General features: G+C 39.3%; 2 protein-coding genes across 2 annotated transcripts in view; both read right to left on the reverse strand.

Moving 5' to 3' along the window:
- Positions 1-284: 284 nt before the first annotated feature.
- On the reverse strand, positions 285-4859 carry wnt11f2 (wnt 11, family member 2). The gene is made up of 5 exons (XM_016229125.1): positions 4704-4859; positions 4103-4338; positions 1816-2093; positions 1360-1652; positions 285-1119 (listed from the first exon to the last, which is right to left on the reverse strand). Exons 1-5 carry the CDS (start codon positions 4781-4783, stop codon positions 945-947), a joined length of 1062 nt encoding a protein of 353 aa, XP_016084611.1. The 5' UTR covers positions 4784-4859; the 3' UTR covers positions 285-944.
- Positions 4860-8371: 3512 nt separating this feature from the next.
- Positions 8372-13338, reverse strand: part of LOC107548448 (ectodysplasin-A-like) — a 38639-nt gene continuing 33672 nt past the window's right edge. The window contains exons 4-8 of the mRNA XM_016229118.1: positions 12027-12129; positions 10990-11024; positions 10736-10787; positions 9772-9902; positions 8372-9602 (exon numbers count right to left, since the gene is read on the reverse strand). Coding sequence (XP_016084604.1) covers positions 9342-9602; positions 9772-9902; positions 10736-10787; positions 10990-11024; positions 12027-12129 — 582 coding nt within the window. The 3' untranslated portion in view covers positions 8372-9341. The remainder of the gene's footprint in view (positions 9603-9771; positions 9903-10735; positions 10788-10989; positions 11025-12026; positions 12130-13338) is intronic.

Here is a 13338-nt window from a genome sequence, read left to right on the forward strand (position 1 = left end):
GACATTCTTCAAAATATATTTTTTTATGTTCTGCAGAAGAAAAAAAAGTCATAAAGGTTTGGAACACCACAGTTCTCATTTTTGGACCAACTATCCCTTTAACTCTTACATGATGAAAAATGACAAATTAGACTCTTTCACATTAAATATTTTAATAAAATAAATACAAATTTTCATTTTTACAGAAAATTTACAAATTTGCCAGGGTGAAAGGCATGGCCTTCATCCTTCTTTTCATGAATACAATGGAATACAACATTGTCATCAAATCCTTCATAATCAATACTGAGTGCATAGAACTTCGGAAGTCAACCAAACCAAACAGTTTGATTTCCAACTCTTGCTTCTGTGGAACCTATTAAATTGATCTGACCAAGGGCCAATTGCATAAACTTAGCTTCTGTAGTGTCTTAAGTACGAGTTTGACCAACTAGCAGTTAGCCAAAGGGAAATCAGTCTTATTTTTGGATTCAACTTAGACTAATCTACGCTTTTATGTAACTGAATAAAAAAAAAAAGTTAGTCTTAACGAAAAAAATGAGATGACTAACTTGTAAGTCTAAACCTTTTATGTAACTGGCCCCAAAACAGCAATGTGTAAAGCATTACCGCAGTAAAGTAACTCTTCACCAGCACAGTCCTACCCTCCCCCCCAAGTCTTTTTCTCTGTGCCAGAGTTGATGAGTTTTGCTGTGAGCGGCCACTACTTATCACTCTGCTTTTCTGCGGGGTGCCTTGAGGGCCTCACTGCAGGGTTCTTTGTTTACAGCCATTCATTAACTCTTTCACCATCCCGTATTCTTCAACTCCGGCTCTTCTTTCTCCAATTTCATGCAATCCTTACAGCACTCCGAGAGGATTAACCACTCACTTATGGCTCTAAAAAGATCATACACATTCATCCAGCACTCTCTGTCAATGAAGACAGTCCATAGGGTGGTTTGTCACTTGCAGACGTATCTCTCAATAGTGCGATGGCAGGTTTTGCAGGACACGTAACAGCACCAGTGATATTTACACTGGCAGCGCTCCACCAGCACCTCCGTATAGGCATTATACCCTCGTCCACAACACATGAGTCCACAGCTCTCACTGCCGGTCGCAGTCTTGTTACACTGCCTGCAGAGACGATACAGAGCAAATTATTCACACATAATGTATTTTAATACTGGCAAATAGCCTGTTTGCATTGTGAGAATCAGTATTTGTGTCTCTGTGTGTGTGTGTGAGATATTGCTTAACCGATTCTATGTTTTCTTTGTGCTCTGTCCCATCTGTCAGATCAGTGATAGTCCAGTGATAGTGATAGTTCTCAACTCATCATAAATCAATAATCCTGATTGTTGATGCATATCTCACCTGTCTGTGGTTCCGAATGACCCCTGCTTGGCGTTCTGTGAGCAGTAATCGGGCGAGCTGACCAGATAAACAAGTTCATTCTCTCCGACCGGTCTGACCTCCATCTCACGGGGGACTAGCTGTCGGCGGGTGCCAATCTGGCGCGGAATGACCTTGGTGGCCGACAGGTATTTAGACTTGAGGTCGGCTGAGATGCTGTTGATGTCTTGAAGGCCCTTCCAGCAGGTCTTCACAGAGCAGGAGCCAGAAACACCGTGGCATTTGCACTTCATCTCTAGAGCATCCATGAGTGCCTATGCAAAAACAACGAAACACATGAATGAAATGAGCTGCATCAAAGAAAATGCATGTTTCAGTGTTACAATCAGACAGTATTCTGTTCACAGATGAGTGCGTCAAGGTAATTTACAAATGAAGCCAGTCTTTGGTGGAAATTAAGCATGCGGTTGAGTTTACCTGTCTTCCCACTGCATTGTTGTGAAGCTGTATGAGTCTGAAGGCCTGTGGTCCTGAGCGGCGGTTCCTCATGGGTGCGTCTGAGAAAGCCGAGCCCATCTGCAGGCCGTAGCGAACATTATCTCCGCAGCCACCCCAGCGGAAGTCTGGGGCCGCCTGCTCTGAGGGCGCTGGCGCACAGGAACAGCTGGGGAGCTCTCCGGAAGCACAGGCACGGGCGATGGAATGACTGGCCAATGCAGCGGCCAGGGAGAACACAAACGCTGCCTCGCGGGTCCCTGCACAGAGAGACGCCACTGTTAGATCACCTATATATGCAAACACCAGCAACCCGAACTCAGAATAAATGTGTGGAGTTTGCAAATTTATATTATGAATTAGTGGTTTTTACATAGCTGATACTTACACTATATTGCCAAAAGTATTGGGACACCCCCTTGAAAGGACAGGTTTGACTGCTTTAGTAATCTTAATGCTATTCTAGGGAATTGTGTGCTTCTAATTTTATAGCAACAGTTTAGACAGGATCATTTTCTATTCTAACATGACAGTGCGTGTGTGTAAGGCAAGGTTCAAAAAGAAACGATTGATTCAGTCAGTGTGAAAGAACTTGACTGGTCTGCAGAAAGCCAAGTGCTAATCCCAGCTGAACACCTCTGGTGTGACTTTAAATGCAGACCTTGAGCCAAAAACTCATCACCAAACACCAATGACTTGTACATACACCATATGGACAAAAGTATTGGGACACCCCCTTCTTTAGAACAGAAAAAGGCACTTCCAAAACTCTGGCAACAAAGACGGAAACACAATTCATGTATTTAAAAATTGTATTTCCATCTCTGTTGCAACAGCTTTGGAAGCGTCTAAAATGACTGTTATGACCAGTTAAGTTCTTCCACACTGACTGAATCAATCATTTCTTTTTTAACCCTGTCTTATACACAGGGGCATTATCATGTTAGAATAGAAAAGGGTCCTGTCCAAACTGTTGCTATAAAATAAGAAGCAAACAATTCCCTAGAATATCATTATATGCTTAAACATTAAGATTTGTCCTCATGGAAATGACTAAAGTGGTCAAACCTGTTCATTAGAAGGTAATATATTGTATATCTAAAAAGTAGTGTGACTGTTGGTCAGTACAATGCTAATCTATATATATAACAGTTGAATGATTACAAAACAGAATTATTTAAATAAATGTTTATTTACTGAGAACCCATGTACAAGGACAGACATGTGTGCATCACCTTTAGCCAGGTCCGGGGTGAAGTGAGGCGCGCTCTCGATGGAGGAGCAGTTCCAGCGCATGTCGCTGAAGGAGCTCCGGCACGCGCTCTTGGTGAGTCTGGCCGCGTGCACGATGCTGTGCATGAGCTCGAGGTTCCGCTTGCAGAGCTGCAGCTGATCTGGCACGAGCCCATCCAGCAGTTTACAGTGATGCGTCTGATTCCACCCCACCGAGCTGCCGTCTGCCGTTAAACCGCTGCAAACACAAATATCGTAAATATCCAAAACATACATCTAACTTCTTTTTATTTTATAATGCTAAATTACTAACATGACTCGATAGGTTTTCAACAAGGTAATCGACAAAAACTTCAGAAACAGTACAAACCATCTGTTACAATCATGTGCCATTGAATTTAAAATGAACTTCCCAAGTGCTAATCCCAGCTGAACACCTCTGGTGTGACTTTAAATGCAGACCTTGAGCCAAAAACTCATCACCAAACACCAATGACTTGTACATACACCATATGGACAAAAGTATTGGGACACCCCCTTCTTTAGAACAGAAAAAGGCACTTCCAAAACTCTGGCAACAAAGACGGAAACACAATTCATGTATTTAAAAATTGTATTTCCATCTCTGTTGCAACAGCTTTGGAAGCGTCTAAAATGACTGTTATGACCAGTTAAGTTCTTCCACACTGACTGAATCAATCATTTCTTTTTTAACCCTGTCTTATACACAGGGGCATTATCATGTTAGAATAGAAAAGGGTCCTGTCCAAACTGTTGCTATAAAATAAGAAGCAAACAATTCCCTAGAATATCATTATATGCTTAAACATTAAGATTTGTCCTCATGGAAATGACTAAAGTGGTCAAACCTGTTCATTAGAAGGTAATATATTGTATATCTAAAAAGTAGTGTGACTGTTGGTCAGTACAATGCTAATCTATATATATAACAGTTGAATGATTACAAAACAGAATTATTTAAATAAATGTTTATTTACTGAGAACCCATGTACAAGGACAGACATGTGTGCATCACCTTTAGCCAGGTCCGGGGTGAAGTGAGGCGCGCTCTCGATGGAGGAGCAGTTCCAGCGCATGTCGCTGAAGGAGCTCCGGCACGCGCTCTTGGTGAGTCTGGCCGCGTGCACGATGCTGTGCATGAGCTCGAGGTTCCGCTTGCAGAGCTGCAGCTGATCTGGCACGAGCCCATCCAGCAGTTTACAGTGATGCGTCTGATTCCACCCCACCGAGCTGCCGTCTGCCGTTAAACCGCTGCAAACACAAATATCGTAAATATCCAAAACATACATCTAACTTCTTTTTATTTTATAATGCTAAATTACTAACATGACTCGATAGGTTTTCAACAAGGTAATCGACAAAAACTTCAGAAACAGTACAAACCATCTGTTACAATCATGTGCCATTGAATTTAAAATGAACTTCGGTGAACTGGTTCATAAAACCGATATGAATTATTCGGTTCTCGAATCATTGTGACATTCAATACTACACGGCTTTCTGAAACACCCGGGTAGAGCTGGAATAAATAAAATATCTGATTTTTGTTTGGTGAATATCACTTAATTCATTCATGGTCCAAAATCGCATGTCGTTTAACGAATAAAAATACTTACAGCCATGATATTCCTGTGCATTGATAAATCACGTCCAAAGACGAGGCGAATAATAGAAGAAAGTTCCTGCATGCTGTCATCTTGCTCTTCTGTCGTTTAGAAATCCTAGTGAAGTCCGGTTTGATATCTTTCCCAGTGGTCAAGGTGCACGCCGAGCTACCTACGCGGAATGTGTCCGAGTCAAAGTGAAGCTCGATCTCTCATAGTTCAGCTGTGGGGCTCGACCCGCCCCTCCACGCGTGGGCGGGCGCAAGATTCATATTCAAGATTTCCAACTACAGTCAGTTTACAGAAGCCTACTGAGAAAGAACTAAATAAACCACATTGTCTGGTCACGCCAGTTAAGCAAACAGCATACGCCAAATCTTAGCTGAATTAAAGTAGAGTTTATCAAAGTTAGTTATCAAGCAGATCAAACAGGTTGTCATCATCTGTAAGCTCCGCCTTCCCAAAGGAAACAACTGGGCTTTAGTCTTTTGAAGATTTCTGTCCAAATGGGATCAACGACCCGTTCATTTGCATTCAAATCTGCTTGACTCGGCTTTTCCTTCAGATAAGCCGGATTTCTCGTTCCTCTAGCCTTACAAGCGCAAACATCTTAAAACAGCAGTAGGTCACTGTAACCGGGCAAAAGCCGCCGGAGTCATTAAAAGCCAATGAGCCATTTAATTCTATTTTATTCTAAACAAAATTTCCCACTACTACAGTATTCCTAAATCTCATTTATGGGCTCTTCGGGGTTAAGAAAAGCAGATTGTTGCGCCGCTTGAAATCTGCCTCACATAGCGAATAGTCCAGTTAACAAAAAAAGGAAACTAATCTAATCTAAAAGAAAACAGGTAATATTCAGGTAGTTACAAACTGTATCCATTAAATAGGTGCTGTCCCGCTCCGCTCCAGCAGCGCGGCTCGTTGGTCTAGGGGTATGATTCTCGCTTAGGGTGCGAGAGGTCCCGGGGGGCTCTTCGCTATGCACCAGTAGTGTTCAAAAAACTGGACTTCAGCAAATCTTTTGTTCTGAGCAATAATAGAAACATGAAAGAGCTACGGATGATGAGGTGTGAGATGAAGATGTCTCACCTAGAAACCATTGTGTAGAGTTCACCTGTTTGAAGCAGTCAGGGGGCTTGTACGGACGAGCCCTTTGCTTTCTGTTTTGTGCTCTTTGACGTAATTGTCCTGAGATTTTAGACAAAAGCTTAGCACCAAGAGCGTATCCTGTCTTCTGCATTTGTTTGTGTACAATGTAGACAGCAAGACAGAGGAATGTGGAAACAGGTGACGAAACCTTCATGTTTGTGAAAGAATGACACTGTAAGGTGTTATTAGCTGTGACGCCATTCTCCAGACCACTTAACACTGGATACACACAGGCAGAAAGGATGTTTCTGAATTTGACCTTTAGTTGACCTTTTGAGATCCCAAAATTTCAGTAAAGTACATTTATATAATATGTTACAATTACACTTTTACAGCATAAAATTCACACTGACAAATGAGTTCTTGGACTAGAATGCAAACTTAAGAAAGCCGTATTGAAGAGATCAATTCAATTAGGCGTGGAACTGATCAACTTGAAAAAGTGACAAGGAGCCAACAACCATTTGGTTTGAGGAAGGTATTCCCTCCAAAATCCCATTTAGGTAGTTGTACAGAAGCCTAAAATATTTCCAACCTTATCATTATTAGTATCATTTAAGAAATGTAATAGCATGTCCTCTATCTCCATAGAGGTTTAAATATGATAGAAGGCATGATGGAAGAGAGCCTAGTTAGCAATAGGAAATCATATTCTTATTCTTGTTTACAGAGGCTCTTCGCTATGCACCAGTACAGTGTTAAAAAAACTGGACTTCAGCAAATCTTTTGTTCTGAGCAATAATAGAAACATGAAAGAGCTACGGATGATGAGGTGTGAGATGAAGATGTCTCACCTAGAAACCATTGTGTAGAGTTCACCTGTTTGAAGCAGTCAGGGGGCTTGTACGGATGAGCCCTTTGCTTTCTGTTGTGTGCTCTTTGACGTAATTGTCCTGAGATTTTAGACAAAAGCTTAGCACCAAGAGCGTATCCTGTCTTCTGCATTTGTTTGTGTACAATGTAGACAGCAAGACAGAGGAATGTGGAAACAGGTGACGAAACCTTCATGTTTGTGAAAGAATGACACTGTAAGGTGTTATTAGCTGTGACGCCATTCTCCAGACCACTTAACACTGGATACACACAGGCAGAAAGGATGTTTCTGTTCTAGACAGTGTGGAACAGCAATGAAGTTGAGGTATGCTTAGTGAAACTGATTTGGTTTCTCCACTGAGAGTTTGAATCAACATGTCTGTCACACGTTCACAAATACAGTCAGTCTTTACATCTGATTAAATTAAGCCACAAACATCTCTGTATATGACTACAAGAATATACTGATGGTCATATTTGAATTATATGACTGAATTTACAGGTATTAGAAAACAGACCAGTTTTTTTTAATTGAACACTAGGTGGCCCTGCACACCAACTGGCCCAAAACTGCAGTTCTCACTCCAATTCACGCTTTCTCTGGGAACATTGGGAATTGAAGCACACTTTAAAAACAGACTTCCAAAAACAATTTAATAGGACATTTAAAACTTTACAAAAGAGCAAAATATCTTATGTACATATATACAGTCCCTGTATAGCTTACAAATATACATTATCTTCAGTAAAACAGGACTACATACAGTATACAAATCACTTATCTCGTATCTAAAACACACACACATACACACACACAAGAAACAGAAACTAAAACAAGCTGTCGGTCGGATGTGATGTTTGAGGGAAGAAAAGGGAGATATAAACAACAAATCTATCAGAACACAATCACATTCCGACTCCCCTGGTTTTTTACATTTCCATGTGGAGACAGAGGGAACATGCAGAGGAAACCTGAGGGCAGATTACCAGCTCTCTTCAGAAGGTTCCAGATAATTCCCATGCTTTTTATTCCAAGACCTTTGAACGCACAATAAAGCAGTTTGTTCTCACTGTGAGGATCTGATTCCTATGAACTTAACTACACTCGCATAATTCAGTTTTTCTCTACAACCCATTCAGATCCACAATCCTGAGCTGTCACTTGGGCGCTGGAGAAATCTCAAGGGCTGATTCATGACACTGATTTTTTATCAGTATGCGTTGGAGTGAAAGACAGGCTCATGTTTGGAATGGAATACTAGCTTATTGCTTACTGTATACTGTGTGCAGTATATACTGAATACTGCCCACTGTTTTTAAAACCGGTATAGGTAACACAATAGATTATGAAACGCTGTGATTCAGTAGTATTCTAGGTCAAATTGCATAATCAATTCAGCGAGTTATCATCTTATATGTTTTACAGGGTTTTTTTTAAAAAATTTTTTTATTTTTGTGTAAAATTGTCTATTTTAATGAGGATATCTGTGGGATTTTGCATTGTGGGATACAGTATTCAGCATATACGCTACTGAACAGCATTCATTTGAAATATAAATCTTTTGCAACACTGTAAACGTCTTTAGTGTAACTTTTGACCAATTTAATGCGTTCTTAAACTTAAAAAAATATTACTGACCCAAACTTATTTTAAACAGTAGTGTGTGTGTGTGTGTGTATATACACATACACACACACACACATACAATAATATATATATATATATATATTAGACTACAGCATGCATTCTATGTACTGTAGCAAAAGTAATCGAAGTACAACAGTATTCTATTCCAAACACAGCCAGACTCAGTGCTTCATTTGCTATAGAGGAGCACTACTGTCCCCTACAGGAGGCATATGGTATTGTATCGCATATTCAGGATGATGTTGGAAGACTAGGACACTAGAAAGCCATTATGGATTATCATCGATTTCAGTGCCTGAACTACTGGCATCACTCAGTTTTTCCCACAGGTAATTACAGGTAGGTAGAGAGCAAAGAACCATACAACTGTACATTTCAGAATTGCATGACTTCATATCAAAAATGGGCATCTTGACTGCATTTGTAAAAATTTAGTGATAACTGAACATAGATATTCTGTTTTATACATTGCCATAATCAGTGCTTGATAGAAAAGTACACAGGTTCACTATTTATGTGTTTTTGAATCTATTAATGTGTGTGTCTGTTATGCTACCGGTGAAATGAATAGAGTATCTCACTCCATTCACAGTTCCAGTCACTGCAATCATGTGCTACGCGTGCCGGATAACACATACACGCAGGTGTAAAGACGCTCAACTCATCCAGTGGCTAGGTGGAAGCTGCTAGAATGACTAATACACAATGCATCTTGGTTATTTACCAGGAAGCCAGTCTGTAGATTTAATAATTTGTAGCGAATATTGTGTTGCTAGTGTTTGAGGAATGATGGAGGCTGTTTCAGTGCTCAGAGAGAATTGGATCTTTTTGTCAGTGTTGGTGATGCTACATAGTCACATTTGCCTGATGCTCGGCAGATATGTAGATGAGCCCGGTCGTTCATAAATGGTTGGCTCTGTGTCCTTGGTGGCGGTGCTAATGAGACATACTGGCTCAGTTGAGTTCAGTGGGTGTGGTCTGTGAGCTCATCAGAGTGATGTGTGTGTCTGATCAGCTCGACCCGTACGCCGATGGGCTCAGGTGTGTCCTGCGGCAGGGGCGTCCCCTAGACGGATGCTGCCGAGGAAGGTGGTGTGGTTGCTCATGGAGATGGAGGTGTCCTCGTACACCATGCGGATCGAGATCCTCTGGTGGGCTCGCAACAAACACACCCCCGCGGTGTAACAGGTGTTGAACTTGCGCTGGCCGGTCTCGATGCTTCGCGTGCAGCGTAAGAATGGAGTCTTATCAACCATCAGCTCATAACTCGCTATGTCCGTGAAGTTCAGGTAATATACCTGTTGAACACACAGACACACAAGGAAAGCACATTGGGATAATGATTACTGATTTCTAATCATGGTAAAATTGGAAAAATATATATTTTGTTGTATTTGTATGAAATGTAGACTGTATTTGTATTTGTTTGTGTATAAGCAGTAGAGTTAGTCCAGGGACTGTACTCACTTCTACCTGACTATATATAAAATATGTTCCGTCAAGTAGGACTTCCAGCTCTCCAGAGCGTGAGTGCATTTTAAACACTCTCTGATGGATTGAGATCATTCTCCAATTTTTCAACACACCTTCTGACAAATCTCACAAACAGACACCAGTAAATACTCAATCATCTGTTATGACAGCAGCGGCACATAGTTAACACACGCACACGCACACACCAGGGCTCAATTATAAGGAGGGTTTTCTCCGATTTCTTCCGATTCTTGCCTTGTCAAAATTTTCACTGACCGTGACACCAATACATTATACATTTCTCATTGATAATTTAATTATTAATTTTTTTTATTACACACACATTAAAATCAGTAACAATTAGAAATATTACTACAATTCAAAATAATGTTTTTAATTAGAATTTTTTAATTAAAATGTAATTTATTCTGGTGATGCAATACTGAATTTTCAGCAGCCATTACTTGTCTTCAGTTTCAAATGATCTTTCAGAAATCATTCTAATATACTGATTAGATGCTTCAGAAACATTTCTTTATCAACACTGAAAATAGTTGTGCTGCTTAATATTTTGTATGTTTTCAGGATTATGTGATGCACAGAAATGTCAAAATAACAGCATTTATTTGAAATACAAATATTTTGTAACCATATAAATGTCTTTACTTTAAAATGTCTTTATGCTTTTGATAAATTGTGTCCTTGTTAAATCAAAGTCTTAATTTCCTCCTGACTCCAACGGCAGCATATTTTTTCTTCATGAAGTGTAAATTTTTATTTATGTACTTAATTTAAATTTTTTTTTACAATGAACATTTACAACAGCCAGTGGGTCATCCTTATATTTGAGCCCTTCACACAACCTTTAACAAATGAAAGTCATTCCAACACACAATATCAGTAAGCATTATGAAGCATATGTATAGTTGTATGTGGGAGATCATTATTTAACTCTTACCTTCTTTCACCTGGATAGTAGTTTCCTGACCTTGAAGATGCACCACAGCTGGCTACAGAAATATCATGTTTAAATTCACAAATTCAAAAAACAACAACAACACATTTTCTATGTACTTTTGATGCACAGACGTATTAGCATGTTCCAAATGTATCTGATCTACACATCAAACATCCTCTTACTACTTATTACTGAGAGAATATAATATGGAGAGATGAGCAGTGTGGCGGTGGAGATCAGGAGATGGTGCATACCTGTGTCTCTCTGTGTTTTCCTTTATCTGCGCCACCTGTTGTCACACAGGGGGAAAGAAATTAGTTGCTTTTGGTCTTTTATTAATTGCTTATGATCTATTCACACCAGCAGTGAATGTATGCTACACATCCTTGCAGCAACAAGCCTTCCAATTAAAAAAAATGAATTCCAATGTGTGGTGTTGCTCTGTTGCATTTAGGCATGGGCCGGTATGAGATTTTGACGGTATGATAACCTTAAGCAAAAATATCACGATTTCACGGTATTGTCGTTACAGCTCTAAAATGTGTTATTTTTAAATGACTGGGTAAAAAAAAAAAAACGTTTTTCCGCCGAACACAATATATTTTGTTTTTGAGCAACATACAGAATATTAGGATTATTTTTTCTTTGATTTGCTTCCTAAAAAGAAGAAAAATAATGACTGACATCTTTATTTAACCTAAATCTGTAATTACAGTTATTTACTTTTAGTTATATAATTCATATATCATTTATATCGGTGCGGTGTTAAAAAAAGAAAGAAATGAAAATTTTATGACAAAAAAAGAAATAAAACTAATTTTTATTAATTTTAATATTCATTAAAATCATAGGGGAAAAAAGCTTAATGACAATAAGCAACAATTGTTGCGTGACGTAACCACCACGTCCGCATCCGTCATTGAAGATTAAAAAATACACCAGTCAACATGGCGCAAAAACGCATTTTGCAAAGCCCAAACAAAATAAAAAGAGACCAAGCCTTGAGCTGTCAGTCGGAAGAGGAAGCAAACCTGGAGCCTATGCCTAGTAGGCAGCCAACCAGCAGCAGCAGCTGCAACAGCTCCTCCAAGGCGACCACCACATCAGCCCCGGATCTGGGCCCAGGAGCCGCGCTAATTCAAGGTAACATGAACGTCGCTGCCGCGGCAGTACCAGCACAAAATACTAGCGTTATTGATTTGGTCGAGGCAATCACTCCACACCAACCAGCCAACTTCAGTTTTCCTGGAAGGCAGTTCGGAAAAGAGACATTTTCTCATTCATTCAATACAAACTGGTTCGACAAATGGAGGTGGCTGCATTACACTGAGGAAGGTGATCGCGTTGTCTGTTTTAGCTGTGTGAAAGCAGTGGAAAAACGTCTCATCTTTACACTACAGAGGTGAAACAGAAAAACACAAAAGCAGCATTTCCACATGTTTACAGACTATTTAATGAGGCTGGGAGGTGGCATGAATGCATTTAAAATCATAATAACAATGTTATGAAATCAATGTTTTAAATATAAAGTTTTGAATAAAGAAATACTAAATGATTTAAATAACTGAAATTATACTTTAAAAATGAAACAAACTGTCAGTAGGTGGCAGCAAATCTCTGTCTTTGTCCCTGAATCATTTGTTTAACGATTCGTTCAAACAGTTGATTCATTCAGGAACAAAGCGAGTGACTGTTTTATGAATGGGTAACTGAATCATTGACTCACTAGATTCATTAAAAAACGTACAAAGAAACAGAGAAAGAGGGAGAGAGTCCATTTACCTCAGCAGTAACTGTCGCATTCTCGCATCTTGATCTTTAACGTTATCTTTTCGTGGATCAAAACTAATGCTTAAGGTTGATTCAATATATAATAAAAAACCCCGTTACATCAACAATAAAATAGATTTATATATATTATTAATAATAATAATAAAAAAAACATATAGGCCCACAATAAAGTAGTATCATTAAGAAATTCACGTTAAACTGAAGTTTTATTAACAAAATGCCAATTTTGTTAATAAAATTTGTAATGCAAATATAATGGATTTGCCCTTTTAAAACCATTGCAGTTTGTGGTTCATTGTTATTAAAACAGATCAGTCATAAAGTAGTACAATGGCAAATTCGCATTTATTAAACCTCTAATTCGTATTAACAAATTGAAGAAGACGGAGCCTATACATGCGTTGTAACCCAAATAAATAAGCTTTCCCTTATTTAAAACGAATGCTTAGTTTGTGGTTCATCGTTATTTTTTTAATGAAAACACAGCAACAATCAAGACCAACTCAGTTATTTTAAACGAAGAAATGTAACGTTTATTAACAAAAGTTCTCTTGCGCTTTTGGATCCGCCACCAGTCATTTCGCTTCACTCTCGTCACGTGACTTCTGCGGCTCCAAGCTGCTTGGAACAGACGCGCGGCGCCTCTGAACTGTAAATTACTGAACTAAATTTTTTTATTTTTTTTTTCTTGTAACACCGACTACAGGACAAAGCCTGTGTATTGCACACTTATATTATAACTTCGCTCCTGCGAAAACTCGACCCCCCCCCCCGGCCCAAAACAACTCTTTTAAAATCCTAATTTTAGTATC

The sequence above is a fragment of the Sinocyclocheilus grahami genome, unplaced genomic scaffold (genome assembly GCF_001515645.1).
Source record: "Sinocyclocheilus grahami isolate Dianchi unplaced genomic scaffold, SAMN03320097.WGS_v1.1 scaffold348.1, whole genome shotgun sequence".
Classification (NCBI taxonomy): Eukaryota; Metazoa; Chordata; class Actinopteri; order Cypriniformes; family Cyprinidae; genus Sinocyclocheilus; species Sinocyclocheilus grahami.